The sequence below is a fragment of the Prionailurus bengalensis genome, chromosome X (genome assembly GCF_016509475.1).
Source record: "Prionailurus bengalensis isolate Pbe53 chromosome X, Fcat_Pben_1.1_paternal_pri, whole genome shotgun sequence".
Classification (NCBI taxonomy): domain Eukaryota; kingdom Metazoa; phylum Chordata; class Mammalia; order Carnivora; family Felidae; genus Prionailurus; species Prionailurus bengalensis.
The window spans coordinates 12,727,791-12,749,887 of NC_057361.1; the positions used below are offsets into that span (position 1 = coordinate 12,727,791).

Below are 22,097 nucleotides of genomic sequence, written 5' to 3' on the forward strand. Positions count from 1 at the left end.
ATTAAATAACTGCCGTAGGTGCTGTATCATAAATGAGAAGCCAAGGGTGTCCGTTAAAGTCTGCAGGTGGATTCTCATCTGGGGAGCGCAGGCTACTGGGCAGTGATTGAAGTGTCCAGCAGGGGGCTGGCATTCTCTGTCTGTACTTAGCCCTGGTTCCTCTTCAGAGCCTCAGCTCAGCAGAGCTGCTGTTTGCTGGTTAAGTCAGTGACGTGCACAGCATCCTGCCTATAGGATTTGAGGCTTTCTCTGTGCAGTTTTTTTTCTACCCACTTTAAACCTTCAGGTTCTAAATATCAGGAAAGATAGGAAATGCCGTATGAAAATAGCCGGCCAAAAGTTCTTTGTAAACTGCAGCCAGGGAGACTCAGACTAGAATGGAGGTAGAAAGGGTTGGTACAGAGTAGGTTTAATTCTGAGCCCTTTCTGGCCGAATTTTTGTTGTTGTTTTGTTGTTAACTTACTGAATAGAGACATGTAGTACATTGGTCAAGTGAAGACCACGGCAGCACGAGCGTCAAAATAGTGCCAGACAGTTCTGAATGCTATAGTGTATATGTACTCTATTTTTATTAAAGAAGATAAAGAGCCCAGCATAGATTTTTATCCTCATCTTCACCCAACTGCAAAATCAAAGTTAAGCAACAGCATCTAAGAGCACTTTTCAGGTGGGAAAGAATCTAGAGGATGGCTCTAAGTGATTGTTTGCTTTTGAACTTGGAAGTGGACCACTTCTTGCACTGCAACATCTCCAGTCACAGTGCAGATGTCCCCATGAACGACGACTGGTTCCACCCGGGGATCCTGTATGTCATCCCTGCAATCTATGGGGTCATCATTCTGATAGGCCTCATCGGCAACATCACGCTGATCAAGATCTTCTGTACTGTGAAGGCCATGCGAAATGTGCCGAACCTGTTCATCTCCAGTCTGGCGTTGGGAGATCTGCTCCTCTTGGTAACATGTGCTCCCGTGGATGCCAGCAGGTACCTGGCCGACAGATGGCTGTTTGGCAGGATTGGCTGCAAGCTGATCCCCTTTATACAGCTCACCTCGGTGGGGGTGTCTGTCTTCACCCTCACGGCTCTCTCAGCGGACAGGTAAGTTCTGGAGGAAAGTCACATTCTCTCTGAGGGTGATAGATGCCTTGGTGAGTGAGCCACCACCTTGGGGCAGACAGAGCTGCTTGCACAAAGGGGAGTTCTACTCACACTCTGATTCCCTCCCAGGAATGTTTTTCTTCTAGAGATTACTTCTCAAGTTTGACATACTGGTTTAAGAAAGAAAAGTGAGTGAGTGGTGGGACAGAAGGGGACAAATGAGAAAAAAAAAATATTCTGAGCATAAGATTGACGTTCATTTTCAGGAAACAAATCGATTTAGTGTTGCTTTTTCTTAATTTCTCCCTCCCTGCAAAATTAATTGAGTGGTGAGAAGAAAAAAAAAAAAGTCACACCTAATAGAGTTTACACCCCAGGCAAATGTTTCTTAGAAGCAATTCAACGTCATCAGAGAACAGAAAAGTCTCACTGAATTTCTTCCTCAAAATAGGCTTTCAGAAATAAACAAGAGGAGAAAATAAGCAGCATTTCCTTGAAATTTATTTTCCTCAGACTATTTAACTTTTCTCACAGCTGATTTTGTATTTGGCTCTCTTTGTAACCAGAGAGCTGGTTTTTCTAAGTATCTCTTTAGTGAAATAAGCATGATGTGGATTTTTTTTCTCCTTGAGAAAGCTCCATTCAAGTCTGATTTTGAATTTTAATATCTTTAGTGATGTACTTCCATATACGGTGCCTTTGGAGTTTTTTTTTCAGTGGGGGGAGGGAGTCCAGTGTTTTATTCTGGGAAATACTCATATCTGTGAACTGCATTTCTTGTGTGCACATGTTGCTTTCAAATTCACATGTATTCATTCTTAAAGATTCATCATCAGTCTTTGAACATTTACCGAGCATCTATTCTGTAAACAACTCTTGCTTGAATGAACCAGTCAGGAAATATCTGCAGGTTGTTCACACGTGTGGCTGCATATATCTTACATACCTCTGAGCTCTAGAAATCGGACCCAGTGATGGATAGACTCCAGAAACATCATGGAGCATATGGTCAAATGAAGAAAAACCGGAACATTGAGCCAGAGCCTATACATTTTTATTTTAAAATCCACGGGATGATATGGTGTTAAAGATACACACGGATTTGAGAGTGTACCAGGAAAGACAGAGAAGCAGCTCTTGAAAGTTTATACTCTGAAGAGAATGTCCTACATTTTAATACATACGATAGTGGATTCTCATTTTGTAGAGGAACAAACAGTCCCCAGGTGATCTGGCTTTGTCAAGTAATGGACAAATAAAGATAGTGTCATCAGTATTTGTAGACATGTGTTTAGACTTAGCTGCCTGAAGTACACTGTTCATTTTCAAAGGTGGAAAAATAACAGCCCAGAGACAAGGTTTGCACATCGGACTGGCCAGACAGGGTTTCTCCGTTCCCGCAGCTCACGTCCAGCTTGCTCTAACCTGAGCGTTTGCCCACCAGGTGCTAATGGCCACAGGCAGTTTCACACGTTGATCCAGGGGCAGGCAAACTCCCCAGCCCGCAGAAGGTCTGTCTGTGGCTCATGACCAATGGCCCAGGGCACCTCGGGATGAGGACCATTTTCTTGACGGAAAGAGGAGATTTCGCATTCTGGGTTGGTGGGTGCGGAGGTGTTGGGGGGGGGGGTGGGCAGGGAGAAAAGTGAGGGCGTGGAATGTACAAATGCAGCTGCAGGCAGCTTTCGAAGCAGACCATCGGCAGAAAGGCTCTTTCAAAAGCCGGTTTGCACACTTTGGCAGCTCTAGTGTGCTCTCAGCAACTTTATAGTTACTGTGTGTCCAAGTTCGGAAATTTCCAATTTCCAAGTTCAGAAATTACTATAAGCTTCCGTGTAACTAACTTTTTGTGCTTTGGTAAAGGCTTGAGAAAGCTGATGGCTCACCTGAATCACAGGTACTGCATCTAACCAATTTCAACAAGAATAAGTATTGAGCTAGTTAAATAATATAAAACTATACTTGTCTATCTCGTTTTAAAAAGCTATTGGAGTCTTATAATAACGTCATGAGGTTGGCAGGGCAAACACACACACACACACAATCTCTATTTTTTCTCAACAAGGTATGATCTATATACAGTAAAGTGAACAAGTGTATAGCTCAGTGTATTTGCACTGTCTTCATAGCAACGTAACCACCACCCGGCTGGAGATATAGAATATCTGGCACCCCAGGAGTTTCTTTTCTGTCTCTTTCCAGTTAATACCCACCCCCAGAGAGAGGCAATCACTATTCTGAGTTCAGTTAACGTAGATTATTTTTGCCGGTTCGTTAATCTCATATAAATAGAATCATACTTCTTATGCTTCTCATGTCTGTGAGAGTCATCTATGTTGGTGCACATAGCAATGGTTTGTTCTTTTTAATTCTTGTGTGGTATTCCACCGTATGAATATATCTCGGTTTGTGTATCCATTCTAATACTGATGGACATTGGGTTGTTTCCAGTTGGGGGCTGCTAATAGCCTACTCTGGATATTCTTATTCATGCCTTTTGGGGTACATGTGTGTTTCTTTCTCTTGGGTCTCAGCCTAGGAATGGAGTCACTGGATCACTGGTGGCATATATTTAGTAAATATCATCAAAGAGTTTTCTAAAGTGCTAGTCTGTATTTGACAGGTTGGTAAAAGGATGAACCAGAGGACCCTCCACACTGGATGATCATCACCAATCATTGGGGAAGCTCAAAAAACATACAGCTTCTTGGCTGCTACCCTAAATCTACTGAATCAGGGTTTCTGAGGTGTGAATGGGCATAGTGATAATCATCCGTCCCCGCCCCCTGTAGGCTCACCAGCAGTGCCAGCACTCATTCCGATCTCCCTTCTACAGTCCTCCCTTCCCCCAGGCAAACTGGAATCTTTGTTAATATGAAAGGAATAACAGTTTTCTGGAAAAGTTGATACTGCTGCCACTGTGTCAAAGGGAGACTTCAAGGCAGTCCCAGAAACTAGAATTCTGGGTTTCACACAGCTGACCATTTGCAGATTTGCATTCAGGCCCCTTTACTTTTGGTCCCTGCCCTACCTCTCCTTTTATGTTTTTTTCCCCTTACACATGCACCTGGTGGTTAAACTGACGAGTTCCTGGCTCTGCTTCCTTGCTTATGGTTTTGTGCACATTCTCCAGAATGCTTTCTCCTTTCCTACATAGAAGATTCTACTCCCCGTGTGATGTATGGGCTGGGAATGGGTGTCAACAGTCCTGCCTTTTAGGCTTTTTGCTGCCATTACTGCCCATTTCAGGGAGTCAGACCAAGTCACTAACACTCTGACCTTAGTTGAATCATCTGTAAAGTAATAGAGTTGAGCTAGATTATTTCTAAGGTCTCTCCAAAGTTTTTCAATTCTGTCATCTTGCCTATCACTTGGAATTTGGCAAGCTTCCCCCTTAAAGCCCTAAGTGGGACCATTCTAGCCCAAAGTTCCTGACCCTACTCTAAACACAAAGTTCATCATCTGAGACATGAACTATCTTGTGACTTCTTTCATCTTCCTCTTTTGAAGTATTTCACTCATTTGTCTTTTTTTAGCCTCTTATATATTCATTGCTTTAACTTTTCAAGTAGATTATTAAGGATGCTGAGGGCAGAGATTTCTTACACATCCTTATATCTTCCACAGTACCTCACATGGTTCTTTGCACCAAATGTATGATCAGTAACTATTGGTTAATTAAAATTATGGTTAATTAATGCACACTTTTCTTCTCATTCTTATTATTCTTGTCTTTTGGAATTCATCTGAAAGCATACTCCTTAAAATGTTTAAAAACACGGTCACCGGCTTCTTACCTCTTCCTCTCTACTAAGCTGTCATTGTTTGAGTAAATGAGAGAAAAACCTTTCTTTCTGATTCTATAAATAGATTTGGGGGATGAAGAGATGGGTGGATGGATGGACAGATGAACAGACAGGTGAATGGCTGAGTGGATGGGCAGATGGATGGACAGTGGTTGGATGGATGGATGTATTTTTCTGCATACTGCTCTTTCCTATCAGATGCCCATTTCTGTACTAGGCACGTCAGTATTATGTACATGGAATTTAAGACCTGAATTGGACCCTCAACAGGAGAAGGATGAGGAGAGTTCGTGTTTTCTTTTCCAGTAAATGTAAAGTTTAAAGCTATATTTAATGTTGACAGCATATAATGCCCACGTTATATTGTGCCTGCTTCAGTATTATTTTTCAGTGCTATTTCTGCTAGAATGGAGCTGGCAGAATGAATCCTAAGGGTAGCTGTATACAGGAGTTCCAGTGTAATTGTGATCCTTCTTTGATCCCATGGAAAAGACCGTTCATAAGTTTTCCCCTCCCTTGTGATTTGGAATGTGGAAAGAAACAGAAAAGTGTTGCATTTATGCAAACGTCTTGAAGTACAGATTCTTCGCATTCATTGCAAGGAATTTATGAGATAATGTAGTTTTCAACCTTTCCTGATATCTCAAGTCACATGGTCGAACATGTTAGCCACTAATCACAGTGGTTATTTAAATTTAAATCTAATTTAAATAAAACTAAAAATTCAGCTCCCTAGTCACACCAGCCACATGTGAAAGGCTCAGTAGCCACATGTGACTCTACTGGACAGTGCAGATACAGAACATTTCCATCACTGCAGAAAGTTCTCTTGGAAAGAAGAGAGTTTGCTCTATGTCTTGGGGTCCAAATCTCCTTTCCAAGATCCATGCTAGCTGATCTCTCATTGAGAGTATCAGGGATTCCTCAGATGGGCAATTATCAAATGCCTCCTAGCTAGCTTACTAGCTCCTCTAGTAAGAGGACACTAACCACAGCTTGGGTGATGTTTGAGCAGCAACAAGTAGAAGTCATCTTGAAGTTCAAACCCTTGTTTGACAGAGACCGAAAGATGGAATTTGGCCTTGTCACAACAGGTTCAGAGTACAGTCAGACTATAATCCTGGCTTTCCTCGTTCTAAGTCCCAGTTCCTTCGGGGAAAATGGAACCTTTTCTTCAGAAACCATCAAAACACAGAGTCTGATTCCATTTCCCTTCCCTGGACAGCAGGAGCTACTGATCTCAAACCCTACTATTCTGAGGGAAGATAACCTGAGTGACTCCACGGTGGTGCCCTTCTAAGGGGATCCAAACGCTCCACTAATGTTCTAGAGGCCCAGCCTCACGGATTCTAGGGACATTGGCCTTTTTTTGCACAAGAGAAGAAAATTTAATTTCTTGCAAAGCATCTTTTCCAGAAAGTCCCTCTGTTGGAGGGGTTTACATGAGCCAGCAGTCCATAACTTCTCCACAGTATGACTTTTCTGAAGCATACACTGCCTCTCTGGAAAGGAGACTCAACTTGTGTGTTCCCACAGTGACAGATCTGTGGCGGCTCCTGGCAGACTCTGGAGTGCCCAGAGGGCAGATGCAAGGCTCTTTCAACTGGAGTGCTGCAGATAGAAGGGCAAAAAAGAATTTTGACCTTGTCTCTTACATGTTATCTTTTAAAGTGTTAGACTTTTATGTGATTAATTATTTTTCTGGCAACTCAATATGAATGGAGGCAAAAAAAGAAAAAAAAAAAGCACAAACTTGATCATGAAACATACTGCATAGCCTGAAAGGGCTTCCTGGTGAGGTTTTTTGAACTGTACTTGTCAATAACATCCTTTGAAAATAGACTAAATTAGCATTTTTGCACTTGTAAATCCTCCTGGTATGTAGGGTTTGCATAAATTCTCTCTTAATTAAAACACATGTTTTGCAGAATAAAAGAAAAAAATTTCTCCATTCCTCTCTTTCTACCTCCCCGTAATGGAACAAGGGATTTTGTTTACTACAGTCAACTTGGAAATTCTGCTGATTAGTATCTGATATTTGCTGCTACTTGAAAAGATCTGATTTGGGGTGCCTAGGTGGCTCAGTCGGTTAAGCGTCCGACTTCGGCTCAGGTCATGATCTCACGGTCCATGAGTTCGAGCCCCGCATCGGGCTCTGGGCTGACAGCTCGGAGCCTGGAGCCTGCTTCACGTTCTGTGTCTCCCTCTCTCTCTGACCCTCCCCCGTTCATGCTCTGTCTCAAAAATAAACAAACATTATAGAAAAGATCTGATTTGCCTAGAACCTCTAAGAGGCTGCTGGTTCATTTTACACATTAAACATCAGTTTCTATAGGAGGTCTTCATTGGTCACTCAGTCTAAAGGAATGACCAATGCTATTCCATCATCCAGTTTCTTTTTTGGGGTTGACTGAGGTGTAACTCACAAACAGTAAACTTTTAGGTGTACATTTCTCTGAATTTTGACAAACTTACACACCACCAGCACTACAGTCTAGATGTAGAACATTTCCATCACACCCAGATACTCTCCTGTATCTGTGTGGTCTACCCCCTTCCTTCCTCCACCCTCAGCTCCTGGAAATGACTGATCTTTTCCAAAATATCATATAAATGACATTATACAGTGTATAGTTGTTTAAGTCTGGCTTCTTGCAACTCATGTTGTTGCATGTATCAGTAGCTCATTCCTTTTTTTTTTTTTAAGTTTATTTATTTATTTTGAGAGAGAGAGAGCAGGAGAGAAAGAGAGAGAGAGAGAGAGAGAGAATCCCAAGTAGGCTCTGTGATGTCAGCGTGGAGGCTGACATGGGCTTGAACCCATGAACTGTGAGATCATGACCTAAGCTGAAACCAAGAGTCAGACACTCAACAGACTGGGCCACCCAGGCACCCCCATTCCTTTTTATTGCTGAGGTAGTATTAAACTGCATGGATATACCACAGTTTGTTTATCCCTTCTTTAGTCAATGGGCATTAGGATTGTTTTCAGTTTTGGGTGATTATGAATTGAGGTATGTCTTCATTTCTCTTAGGTAAATATCATCCAGTATTATTTTCTTGAGAATTATTTTGTTCATTTATTTACTTACTTGTTTATTGTCTATCTTCTACCACTAGAAATATAACCCCCCACACAAAATGGGAGGCTATCTCATTCACTGGCATATTCTCTGATACTAAAACAGTCCCTAACCTGTAGTAGATGCTTGATAAGTGTTTGTTGAATACCTGAGTGGATGGAAAATGAAGGAAGGAATAAAGAAATGAATGAATTCTGGTAGGTCTTACTCAGAGAACCAGAAATGCTGGATTATGGTTTGTGAATCATGTTCATTCCCTTTGATGGTTAACAAATGACTGCAGTAGAATAGTTATTCTAACTCTAGATGACAAGACCTTATCCAGGTTTTATGGGAACTGTTTGGAGGATGGTTTTTAAGAAAAAACAAGTAAAATTATGAACAAAAAGTTAAGTAGAGCAGTGAATGTTTGAAAATATTTAGAAACATGTTAGATTTGGAAATCACAGTGTTATAAATTTAAATAAGTTGATAAACTCAACAAACATCACAAAATCCAGAAAACATAGTATCTATTAATTAACTGCCTGATACATGTCCATCACACTTCTTTTCTCAGATATTTTGACTTCATCCTCATTTGTCTCCTTTTAAAATCACAATGGTTTGGTGATATTCTTTCCTTTTTTTTTTTTTTTAAGTCTATCTATTTTGAGAGAAAGAGAGCATGCACGCATGAGCAGGCGAATGGCAGAGAGAGAGGGAGAGAATCCCAAGCAGGCCCCATGTTGTCAGCACAGAGCTCCACCTGGGGCTCAATCCCACAAACCGTGAGATCATCACCTGAGCTGAAACCAACGAGTTAGACACTTAACTGACTGATCCACCCAGGCGCCCCAGTGATAATCTTTTCTATAGAGAAATTAGAAAGACAAGTCAGACTTGTCACATGGTTGATTAAAATTGACTTAAAAAAAAATTTTTTTTGGTAATGTTTTTATTTTATTTTTGAGAGAGAGAGCACTAGCTGTGTAAGGGCAGAGAGAGAGGGAGACACAGAATCTGAAGCAGGCTCCAGGCTCTGAGCTGTCAGCACAGAGCCCGACATGGGGCTCAAGCTCACGAACTGCGAGATCATGACCTGAGCCGAAGTTGTCCACTCAACTGACTGAGCCACCCCGGCACCCTGTAAAATTGATTTACTATTAATGAGAGGTTAGAAAAGTTTCTGGGTGCCTCGGTGGCTCAGTCAGTTGAGCATCGGACTCTTGATTTTGGCTCAGGTCATGATTTCATGGTTTGTGGGTTTAAGCCCCACAGTGGGCTCTGCGCTGACCCTGCGGAGCCTGCTCAGGATTCTTGCTCTCCTTCTCTCTCTGCCCCTCTCCCCTTTTCTCAAAATAAATAAGCAAACATTAAAAAAAGATAAAAGTTTATTTCAGCTCCATAACTCATTACTGGTTATGTCATGTATGTTTAGATTATTATAAAATGTTTAAAACTATTTGAGAAAGCCAGTATCAAATTTCTTTCCTATATGGGCCATACAATTTCACGGTATTTAAAGTTTTGTGCCTTGAGTAATCTTATATACTCATTTAATTGATGATCCCCATTAACCTATTTGCCATGGATGCCTTTGTATTATGTTTTAAATTTTCTTCATCCATGTTGGTATTTTGTGGGTATGCATAACATGTGTGACTTTAAACAAATGTCTTTGCTCTTTGTAATTTGGCTACAGGTTTCTGTTCTATGAACACAGACACTCTGATAAATTTGACTTTGCTGATGTATCAGGATTTAAATCTACCATGTTATTTGTTTTTTATTGGTCTCACCTGTTTCATTATCCTTTTTCCCTTCTTGCCTTCTTTTAAATTAATGAAATATTTTAATTATTCTACCCCTCCCCATAAGTTGAATTATATAAACTCTTCTTAGCATTCTTTTAGGAGCTACCCTACAGTTTACAACATGTATCCTTGACTTATTCGAATTTGCTATAAATTAGTACTTTCCCACTTCCTGGAGAATTCAAGGATCGCAACCCAGGGACACTTTATTTTAATTCCCTCCTGCCTTTTTGCCGGGGGGGGGTGGGGAGGGATTATTTCTATTTTATATTTTAATTCTCTTTGTATATTAAAACCCACAACTCATTATGTTTACTGTTTTTACATACTTTTTGTTAGTTTTTTTTACATTTACTCACATATTTATCTTTAAATTTAAATTTATTCCTATATTTACTTTTTCTGTTGCTATTTCTTCCTGCATCTCTGTGACTTCATCTGAGATCATTTTACTTCGGTCCAAAGAATGCCTTTCAATGTTTCACTCAGTGTTAAGTCTAATGGGGATACATTTTCTATTTTTGTGTGTGAAAATGCCTTTATTTGATGTAATCTGGGGAGGATATTTTCACTGGGCATAGAATTCTAAGCCGGCAGTTCTCTTTCACACTTTGAAGTTGCCATTTATTGTATTCTGATTTCTACTGTGATGACAGATGTCAGTTTTGTTGTTGCTTTTCAAAATTATTGATTTTTCTTTGACTGATTTTAAGATTTTTTTCCTGTATCTTTGGTTTTCAGCAGCATTGCTGTGATGCACTTAAGTGGTTTTCTTTGTATTTTTCCTGCTTGAGATTCATAGCTTTACTTAAATCTGTGGCTTGAAGTTTTAGCCAGTTTTGTAAAGTTCTCAACCATTACAACTTCAAATATTGCTTCTGTCTCATTCTCTTTTTCCTCTCCTTTTTTATGCTCTCTTCATATAAATAGGATACTGTAGGTTAACTTCAAGCTTTTCAAGTTTTCTTCCTCCTTTGGTTGTTTTTGCTTTTATTGAGGCAGAAAATTTCATACTAGGGTCAGGCCTCAGTTACTGGGAACTATTTTAATCACATTTTCGTTTCACCGTCTCACCATGTCCCATAAATTTCCTTCTCCTTTTTCCTTATTTTCCAGCTTTTTTTCTCACTGTACTTCAGTCTGGCCATTTTCAGCTCACAAATCCTCTCTTCAGCTGTGTCTAGTCTGCTTCTGAAGCTTCCATTTAATTATTAACTTCAGTTTGGGTATATTGGAATTCTAGAATTTCCATTTTAATTTCTTGAATTAGTCCCAGTATATTTTGAAATCCCTCTCTGGTAACTCTATAAGCCTGTTTCTATTATTGATTTTCTTCTCCTGTGTTTTGGCCATCTTGTTTTGCCTCCTGGTATATGAGGCAATTTTGTTTGACTACCTGATTTTGTATATAATGAATTGTAAATAATTTGAGGCTCTGGATGTTATCATCCAGAAAAGATTAGCTCTTGCTTCTTGCAGGCAGTTAGGTGGCAGTATACCTGGCCCAACTGGGGACCGTGCAGATTGGAGGCTGAACTTTGGTCTTTGTGAGAATTGGTTCATCCCTCCTCCTGGGGTCTACCCCTTTGGGAATCTGAACTGAAAGCCTGGGGTGTTTACCTGGCCTCCTCTCCTTGGTGGCCCTTGTACTCCATTTATTGACCTCCTTCCTTCTAAAACTGCTGGAAGCTCCACTCAGCTTTATGTCTCTGCTGCTGATTGAAACTTAACAAATGCTTTAAGGGGAAAATGATGCTGAACAATAGCTTCATTCCTTTACCCTCCTCTCCAGGATTTTGGCCCCTTGAATCCTTACTGCCTTGGTATTTCTCTGATGTTTTCAAAGAGATTTTCTAACTTTTATGTTAGGAGAGTTGCTCAGCAACAAGCTAGTCTGCTGTTATCAGAGGTGGAAAATCCCATACCACCTCTCTTAAAGACCTGGTCTGCTGCCCTCAAAACTCTCCATATCCCAGTTCCTCTAAAGAAGAGTACAGAACTCCCTAGCCAGACCTGTAGGATCAGCATTCATAGCCTCAAATTAACTCAGCAATTTAGATTCAGAGAAGTGAGCTCTGGCTAACTTCAAAGTGAGTAAGTGAGGAGTCTCAGCTGAGGCCTGCAGCAGTGGGCCCTGCCAAATATTGTAGGGACATCAAAGCCTCTGGGATCTTTCAACCAAGCCAGGACTCTTAGCCCCAATATGCGGGAGCTAGAGCCAACATTTAGTTATGCAGTGATTGAGAACAGCTAAAATTTCGTGGGAAGGCAAGAGCCAAAATGTTCCTAGGTACATTTCTTTAAACTTCACTTCTTTATTACTTTTTCTTTTTCTTTCTTTTTTTCTTTTCTTTTTTTTTTTCTTTTTTGGTATTGTACGCAGACCAATTGGCCAGTGGTAATAGGAAAGAAGTAGAGAGAAAATGCGAAGTGCAGCACATAAAGACATTTATTTCCAATGTGAGAAGAACTTATTGTGACAATAATAATATGTCCATGTGACTCACTTATTTCTTTATGTTGTGTACATATAAATAGAATAACTACAGGTTAACTTCAAGCTTTTCACGATTTCTTTTTTTCCCATTGGTGGTGTTCTTTGTTTGTTTTGTGTTGTTTTGTTTGATTATCAGGCAGTTTCATACCAGGGTCAGGCCTCTGTTATGAGAAATACGTTAAACACACAAAAAACAATACAAAATTGATGTAAAAACAAAATTACGGTTGTTTCTCCATGAGAGCATATGGGAAACGCTTATTTCTTTTGAAAGAAATGGCAATCAAAACAGATTTTTAAGAATTTCATTATTTTCTTTTCCCTTTCCACGTTAAATGATTGGCAACACCACAGGAGAACAGAAAAATCAGAATTTGGCATCTTTTCTTTCTTAGCTTGTCAGCAGAGGTGAAATTAAAGGTTAAAATGATGGTTTGAGGAAAACATGTCATATGGGATGAAGAGAAGTGTAGTAAATATTTAGTTTTAAGCATTCTTTACTGGTGCTTTAAAAAGACCTGAGACTCTGAAGTGCTATAGTCAAGTATAACTAACTTGGGGATCCAGAGACCCAGGTTCTAGTCTTGGTTCTCAGCTAACCAACCATGGGACCTCTGTGGGCACTAGTTTCCTCTTCCATATGTGAAGGAAATGGGACTTGATGACTCCTAAGTTTTCTATTCCATAATTATATAGAAAACAGCTTCGTCCTTAAACATGTACTCATATGTCTGACCATGATAAAAGCACTTCATAGACTGACCCAGCATCGTCTATTCTGAGAGTGCCTCACAAAGGGGAATGTAATAGGTAAATATCATTCTATTGTTCTTTGAGGGCTTTACCTGGGTATAGCCTGCTTCCCCAACCAGAATTTTAAATCCTTAATGGTCACGGACTTTTATATCCATAGTGTCAGGCAGAGCCTGAGATACTAAATTCGTACTTACCTTGCTGATAAGGTCACTAAGCATCCTAAACAATGAGTGTTTGATACTGGAAAACCAACAGCAAAGGTCAGTGGCCTATTGTCTTCATTATCACAAATTAATAAGCCTAACAGGCAGAGTGCCATGCGAAATGGAAGACAGGCTCTCTCCTCCATTTAAAGAAGGAACCAACAATTTTGGTATGAACAGGCAAGAGAACAGAATGCTATCCATGTTCACACATTCAGTGCACATAGGCCAGGTGCCGGTAAACATTTTTTGTCAAGGGCCAGATAATATTTTCAGCTTTGTGGGCCATAAGGTCTCTGTTGGAACCACTCAACCGGCCATTATAGCATGAAAGCAGCCATAGGTATGTAAGTAAATGGGCATAGCTGTGTTCCAGTAAAAACCTATTTATTGACACTGAAATTTGAATTTCATGTACTTTTCACATGTCACAAAATGTGATTCTTCTTTCTTTTTCAAGTTTATTTATTTTGAGAGAGAGAGAGACAGAGAGAGAGCAGGTGGTGGAGGGGCAGAGAGAGAGGGGCAGAGACAATCTCAAGCAGGCTCTGCACAGGTAGCACAGATGTGGGGCTCAAAATCACCAACTGTGAGATCCTGACCTGAGCCGAAACCAAGAGTGGGATGCTCAACCAACTGAGCTACTCAGGCACTCCTGATTTTTCTTTGATTTTTTCCCCAACCATTTAAAATATAAAAACTAGGGTGCCTGGGTGGCTCAGTCAGTTAAGTGTCCAAATCTTGGTTTCGGCTCGGGTCAGGATCTCACAGTTCGTGAGATCAAGCCCTGCATTGGGCTCTGCACTGACAGGGCAGAGCCCGCTTGGGGTTCTCTTTCTCTCTCTCTCTCTCTCTCTCTCCACCCCCCCTCTGCTCCTCCCCTGCTCACGTGCTCTCTTGCTCTAACAAAATAAATAAATAAACTTTATAAATAAAATGTAAAAAGTATGCTTAGCTCATGGACCGTATGAAAACAAGCAAGCAGAGGGACAGATGTGGGCAGTAGATCCTTAGTTTGCTGTCCCTGACGTAGAAGTGTGTGGGTGTTTGCTGAGGCAGTCACTCAGCAGTGGGTGTTTACTATTTTTTTTTACTTGAGTAGAGTTGGCACACAATGTTACCTTAGTTTCAGGTGTACAGCTTACTGATTTGACAAGTTTAAACATTATGCTGTGTTCACCACAAGTACAGCCACCCTCTGTCCTATTACGTCACTATTACAGTATCAAAGTAGGACCTAGGGGAATCCATGACCCCTGTCCAGTCAGCCAGAACAGATTTCCAAGGGGATTTAGTCAAGACAATATAATAAGAATCAGACAGCTGTGTATGAGGCATTGTCATATCATGCACATTTGCTTTCAGATCAAAAATTGAGAGTCAAAGCAACCACATATCTTTAAGATGTGTCTTTTCCAGTGTGCCCTGGGTCCTCTGTGATACTAACAGTTGTGTAAATGAAGAAAATGAGAGAGTTTAAAATCAAGGCTGAGCTGGATTCCAGCTCACATGGATAGTGGGCATGGGGGCAGAGGCTTCCCGCTGCTCACGGGGTAGTAAAGATGTGACCAGGCTCTGCTCTTCTCCCTACCTCCTCAGAATGTTTCACCGTCGCACCTGGTGCTGCCTCCTCTAAGGTCTTTTCATGTAAGCAAGTGACTTCATGTTAAGCAAGTCCCTTTAAAAGTATTCAAAAGGGGAATTGTGCTCAGGGAGAATCATCTCCTCAGTACCTCCAGCAACTCTTCTGGGCTTGAAATGGTTAGAGAAATAAGAAGTGTTTGGGCCATAAGAGATCTCTTGGGAAAAGGCTGTTAGCACTTTTCTACTAAAATGTTTAACTGAAAAAAGTCATTCAAATGAACTGTCTAGACCACCTTCCTTGATGATATCTTTGCTGACTCAAAGCAAACTTTTTCAGTTGATTCTTAAGATGCCCCCAAAGTTGCCTGGTGACAAACTTACAAATTTTTCTTCCCTCCTTCCGTCCCTCCCCCCTCCTTTTGCCTTCCTTCCTTCTGCTTGTTGTGGAAAAATATACATAAAATTTACTACTTTGATCATTTTGAAGTGTACAGTTCTGTGACATTAAGTACATTCACATGGTAGTGTGACCTTCACCACCATCCATCCCCAGAATTTGTTTCATCTTCCCAATCTGGAACTCCCTACCTATTAAACAGCAACTGTCCTCCCTCCCTCCCTCCCTCCCTTCCTTCCTTCTTTCATTGTATTTTTTTCTCTTTTATTGTTAATTTTTGAAGGTCACATTTAGTGGAGCACTATTCATAGTGAAGACAAATTCAAAAGCATTGAATTTGAAAAGATGTCTGAGGGGCACCTGGGTGGCTCAGTCAGTAAGCTTCTGACTTCAGCTCAGGTCATAATCTCACGGTTTGTGAGTTCGAACCCTGCATTGGACTCTGCACTGACAGCTCAGAACCTGGAGTCTGCTTTGGATTCTGTGTCTCCCTCTCTCTCTGCCCTTCCCCCACTCACACTCTGTCTCTCTCTCAAAATAAAATACACCTTAAAAAAAAAAATTTTGGAAAGATGTTTGAGTTTGAGCCCTGGCTCTTCTAATTGTCAACTGTGTGACTTTGGGCAAATCACTCTATAGGTCTCAGTTTTCTGATCTGTAAAATGGGGATAAGGGTATTTACTTTTAAGATATCATATAGGACTATTGTAACTTTTGAAATGGTGAAATGAAATAATGTGTTGACTTCTTTTTGAAATGTTAGAATTCCTAGTCAAAAGAGTGAATGTAATTAGCATGACTGTTATTTAAAGTTCATAAGGTTGCTGAGAGGATGTTGAAATCTCAACCAGTTGATAATCAGTGGACAGTCCTTTCTTTTCATGAAATGCAGTAGCCTTTCATTTAGATAGTGCTTCTGGTTTTCAAAGTGCTTTTGAAACACCTCATTTAGCCCCTCCTTACAGCGAGCAAGGTTGATATCATTAGTTCCATTTCACAGATGAAGTAAACAGAGATCTGAAAATCTCATAGTTTAAGATCTGGACTTAGGACCTCTGTTCAAACCCTGGCTCTGTCACTTGGTAGCTATGTCGCCTCAGGTGACTTCACTTTTTGTGCCTCAGTTTCTCCACCTGTAAGTAGAGGATGACAGCAGTAGTACCTACTTCCTTACACTGATATAAGAGATTCAGAAAGTTAATCCGCGATAAGTGTTCAGAGCTATACCCCGAACATAGTGCTGTATAAGTTTTTCTTAAATAAAAATAAATAACATTAAAGTAAAGAAAAGGAAACTGAGACAGCACACTATGCAAAAATAGCTAATTATCGACGTGGATGTAGAATGCAGGGCTCCCAGTCTCCATCCCGTCCCTCTCTCTCTCTGTGGTGGGCTCCTTCACCACACGGGTATGACTCTCTAACACTGCCAGGATCAACCTTCTGGGCCAGGGGACCCAATAAGCTACAAAGCTGAGTCAACATTTCACCATGTACAAAGCCTCTCACAAAAGGTTATTTAAATATAGTGCTGTTAAATTTTTATAATTAGACACAATGACTCATATGCCATGATGGTATTTTTGAGCTTTAATAATTCTTATTTAAAAAAAAAGAAGGGTGCCTGGGTGGCTCGGTTGGTTGAGTGTCTGACTCTTCATTTTGGCTCAGATCATGATCTCATAGTTCCTGAATCTGAGCCCCACATCAGGCTCTGTGCTGATAGCACAGAGCCTGCTTGGGATCTTCTCTTCCTCTCTCTGTTCCTCCCCCACTTGTGCTCTCTCTCTCTCTTTCTCAAAATAAATAAACTTAATACAAAATTTTTTTCATTAAAAAAATTTTTTTTAGGGGCGCCTGGGTGGCGCAGTCGGTTAAGCGTCCGACTTCAGCCAGGTCACGATCTCGCGGTCCGTGAGTTCGAGCCCCGCGTCAGGCTCTGGGCTGATGGCTCGGAGCCTGGAGCCTGTTTCCGATTCTGTGTCTCCCTCTCTCTGCCCCTCCCCCGTTCATGCTCTGTCTCTCTCTGTCCCAAAAAATAAAATAAAACGTTGAAAAAAAAATTTAAAAAAAAAAAAAAAAAATTTTTTTTTAATTTTTTAAATTCTATTTTTATCTCCAATAATTTGAAGTATATTTAAAAACTAATAATATCCCTGATATTTCATTTTTTGTATATGTGTTTGAGAAACTGACAGGACCGGGAGAAGAATTTACATATCGGTCACTATTGGTGGCGTACCCATATCCCTCGCACTCCCTGGAGGTCACTTACACCGCTGGGTTGGCTGTTTCTCTCTGAGTGAGAGTGATATCTGGCCATGGGAAGGTTTGGGGCAGGGGGAGCACTCCAGAGTTAACACTAGAAGACCATCCTCAACCAGAGAGGGATGGGAATCAATGGGAAACACCTTAGCTTCCTCACCCCTTGGTGGCACAGTTCTGGAATGTGCTCACCAGTCTCTCAAGGGGTCCCCAGCAGGCCTGTGCTCCAGTTGCCTGGAGTGGTACTCGTTATTGGCTTCCATTCCCTCCCTGTCCCACTTCCCTATTCCCTCCCTGTGCTTCCTGGGATCCCCTCCCAAACTACTTGCGCCTAAATCCCCGTCTCGGGGTCTGTTTGGGGGTGAATGACAATTTAGGAAGACAATTTATTACCCCAAGTCTACTTTACCTTCTACCCTAGAGCATGGGTGATTTTTCTCTGGCTTTGTGATTTTTCCCCACTCTCTGCTCTCTTTTGTGTTACTCAGTAGAGTAAATGCAGGTTATGTCTAACTGCAGCTTGCAAGTGAGATTTATAAACATTCTTCAAACTTTTTGGCTCATAAATTGCTGAAAAAGTCTAACAAGTTATAAATATATGTTCTTCCATCCATAACATTTTTGAGGAATGGCCTCCGAACAACTTGTGCCAGGATGTTTGCACACCTACTGAAATCTAACTGGGTTACTGCTCCTTGGTCAGTTTAAACATATCCACTGGCAACTCTAATATTTCATCCTGCTTCCACCCCTTCTGACGGATTCCCTTACAGGATTAGCCCTGAGCTTCGGAATTGGTCATCCTGCTGAAACCTGCTTTGGGCCCAAGGGTCAATAGTTGCCCAACTGCTTCTGCCAGAGAAGTCCAATAATTGCTTCTCTCTTTCATTTTATACTTCAGCTCCTCCATCCCCCATATGCCAACAGTACCTGCCCTTCCGAACCTTTCCCACGACAGCGCCTCTTCCCCAGCCTAGTGCCAGCCTCTGGATTGTAGAGCTTCCCTGACGCCGTTTTCAGCTGGGTTCCAAAGTCTCATTTGGATGGCCTCTTTAGGCCCTGAGGTCTCTGAGTTTATGAGAGAGCTCGGACCTCACTCTAGGCGCAGGCCACAGGGAATGTCAGGGTGTGTATACGGCAGTGAAAGAGTCCCGAGATTCAGTGTAACAGACTCAAGGAAGAAAGGACTTTTATGCCTGTCTGGAAACACGGTGCTTTCACCATGGACGCAGTAGGTAGGGAACAGACATTCTAATCATTTCTTTGCTTTTCTCCCTTAATTTCAATGCCAGCAAAAAGGAGAAGAATTTGCTACCCCAAAATGTGCCTCTTTGGCATGAGGATTATTTTAGGCAGATTATTTAAGAAACAGCAGGCACAGGACAAGCTCTGAAAACCCTAATCAAAGTTATCCTTTTGGTAAGAGACATTTCCATTTATAAGGGAAATCTCCATCTGTAAGGGTGTCTCTGTCTTTGTACCAGGGAGAGGATGACTCTAAATCTCTAGGAGCTCCTATCTCCTATGGAGAAGGCCAAGATTTAGATCTGCATGACAATCTTACTCTTGTTTACTATACTTTTCCTGGTTAACCTCCCATACCTGTCCCCCCATCTTCCTTTGCCTTTAACTGGAAATGGTACTTAAGATGGAGGCTTGGGTCATTTGGGGGAGTTACTCCATTTTCCTGGGCCTCTCCTATGGGTATAGGAAGTATATAGGATATTAAACTTCTATTTGTTTTTGTCCTATTAAATTGTCTTTTGTTATGGGGGAGTGGGTGGGTCTCGGCCAAGAACCTAGAACAGCAGGGAGAAAATTATTTTTCCTCCTCTACACCAGAAAGCCCAGGCTGCCTGGTCAACCACAGGATCATCATGATAGGAAGACGCCTGCGTGGGCTCAAATCTTGTCTCCAATGCTTGGCACTAATGGCCTTGGAAAAGTTACTTTGCCTCAGTTTCTTCATCTGTAAAAGAACAATAATATCAGTACCTACTATAGAGAATTGTTATGAAGATAAAACAGTGATAATTTAAACAAAGCTCATAACATAGTTACCTGATCCATAGTAAGTCTCCCACAAGTTTTAGCTACTGTTGTTGTTAACAGAATCAATCTAATTGAAACCCAGGTACACAATACTCTTCCTCTTCAATCTGTTGCAAGAAAGAACTTCCCACATGGTAGTTGCAAAGTAAGCCTTTGAAGAAGTAAATAGAAGTGTGGCTGCCTGCAGCCCTTGCCCCTCCAGTGGCTCCTCCATCTGCTGGAGGAATAAACAAAACTTGTTTATTGGAATAAACAAAAGAGATCCTTCTTTCTACAATCAGAGGTCGGGCTTTCCATGCAGGGAAAGTGATCGCATTGACGTCAAGCCAAACTACAGAGGGAATGACTGCTATGCACGCCCCTCCCCAAAGCAGGGTTTGCTCTCAGGGAAACCATATGTGCTACAGGGAAAGAACACAATAGAGGGGGAACTGCAGTTCACAAACCTCAGGACTTTACTCAGAGATGGACCTGTGTGGATCCATGATCTGTGTCTTGATCTTTCTCTGAAGAAAATGAGAAAAAGAAAAAGTATGACTACACTTTATAATATGGATCATGACCCTCTGCCTTCACCTGAGTTTAAAGCTCGCTTCCTCCCAGGGCAAGGAGAGAAGTCTCAGCTGCTGACTCTTAGAAAACTCCCTGAAACATTTGCTAAATTTTCCGGAAAGTATCTTATTGGATAACGGACCACAAAGTGGGGTTCATGCCCTCTAGGAGAGGTGCAACCTGATCTAACAGGTAAGGAGGAAAGCTTCAAAACTTATATTTATATTGATTTTTTATTTAAAAGAAAAGATGAACTAAATATTGGTAATATGTAGTGTCCAAACTGAGGCTCACTCTCTCCCCGAGTCCACATCAGAGGATCCCTTATCACGTGCAGCTCGGGTGGCAGGAAAACAGGTCCCACCATATAGAAGGCTCAACAATGGCACCCTATTCTTCCCTGCACTTTCAGGTTTCGGAGAGGTTTGGCAGATTGCTGTGTATTTTGTTTTGTTTTGTTTTGTTTGTATGATCTAGTTTTAATTAAACTAACCTCCCCAAATGGACAAGTGACCTAAAAATATTCCTACAGAACAAAACAGAGCAAAACAAAACCCCACAGATTATAGATGATACTAAAATTGCAAGCCCAAGAGAACAATATGAATATAACAAAAAAGACAATTCCCTCATTCCTAGTATAGGCACTAATCAGACATGACACATTCAGTCACATTATAATTATAATAAAGTTTTTCTGATGACAAAAGGGTTTATAGTCAATAAAATATATAACACGTTGTTTTAAAATTGTTATTTTACTCTTTTATCTTTTTTAAAATTCTGTATTTTAGCATGTTTTCTCCCTTGTTTATGAACTTCTGTATAATACCCACCCACATTCAACAATTAGCATTCCCTAGACATTGTTCTTGCTCTCCAGTGTGAGACATACACATGTTTGTTTGTTTTGTTTTATTTTGTTGAATTCTGGAAAGTAAGGTACAAATATCCTGACCTTTCACTCCTATTTCGGTGTGTTTCCTAAGAACACGGACACTCTTCTGCACAACCCCAATTCCATTATCACACCTACTGAAATTAACAATAATTCATTAATAGAATCTAATATGTAATCATATTTCCCACATTTTCCAAAAAAATGTAATTTATTACCTTTTTTAAAAAAATCCAGGATCAAATTACGGTATATACATTGCATTGGGTTGTTATATTTTGTTTTTCTGGTGTCGTTGAGATATAATTGACACATAACATTGTATAAGAGGCATAACATAATGATTTGCTGTATGTATATATTGTGAAAAGGATTACTTATTATACCTCTTTAATCTCCTTTGAGGTATAACAATAACTCCCCTATATTCTTCTAAAAAATGATGTGGACTGTTTTGATGACTCTAAGCCAGTTATCTTGTAGCATGTGCCAGAATTGGATTTGTCTGATTGTTTCTTCATATATAGATTCAGATTAAAAATTTGGAGCAAGACAACTGCATTGGCAATGTTGTGTTTATCCCATTGCATTATATCAGGAGGCACATGATCTCAGATGGTCCCATTATTGGTGATGCTAAATTAAATCAGGGCCAAATTATGAATTTCATGGGCCCTTGGTATTTTTACCTTTATAGGACCCTTTCTCTGCAAAAAAAATATTAAGAATTCTATTTTATAATTATTTCAGCATAAAGATAAATATAATCCAAGATGCATTGTATTCATTTTTTTCTTCTGGTTTTTAAAAGAAATTAAAACACTTTTCTAAACTCCTACAAGTATCATGGGCCCTAGACCTTGTGCCTACTTGGACTATCAGAGAAGCTCACTCTGGATTTGACCACTTGGTTAAAGGGGTGACTTTTGGAGCTCCCCAACATAAAGGTACATTTTCCTCTTTGTGGGTAGATAGTAGTCTATAGGGAGACTCTTTGAGACTATGTGAACATCCTATTCCCCTAAAACCTCTTCCTCAGCAGTTTAATCACTTTTGCCAGAATCATTGAAGGTTGTGGTTATGATCTTCTTTTAAGGGATGAGAATAT

At 40.6% G+C, this 22,097-nt stretch overlaps 1 protein-coding gene across 1 annotated transcript in view; it reads left to right on the top strand.

The window, feature by feature from the left end:
* The first annotated feature begins 252 nt into the window (after positions 1 to 252).
* GRPR (gastrin releasing peptide receptor) overlaps positions 253 to 22,097 on the top strand; it is a 32,236-nt gene continuing 10,391 nt past the window's right edge. Inside the window, exon 1 of the mRNA XM_043569660.1 lies at positions 253 to 1,100. Coding sequence (XP_043425595.1) covers positions 688 to 1,100 — 413 coding nt within the window. The 5' untranslated portion in view covers positions 253 to 687. The remainder of the gene's footprint in view (positions 1,101 to 22,097) is intronic.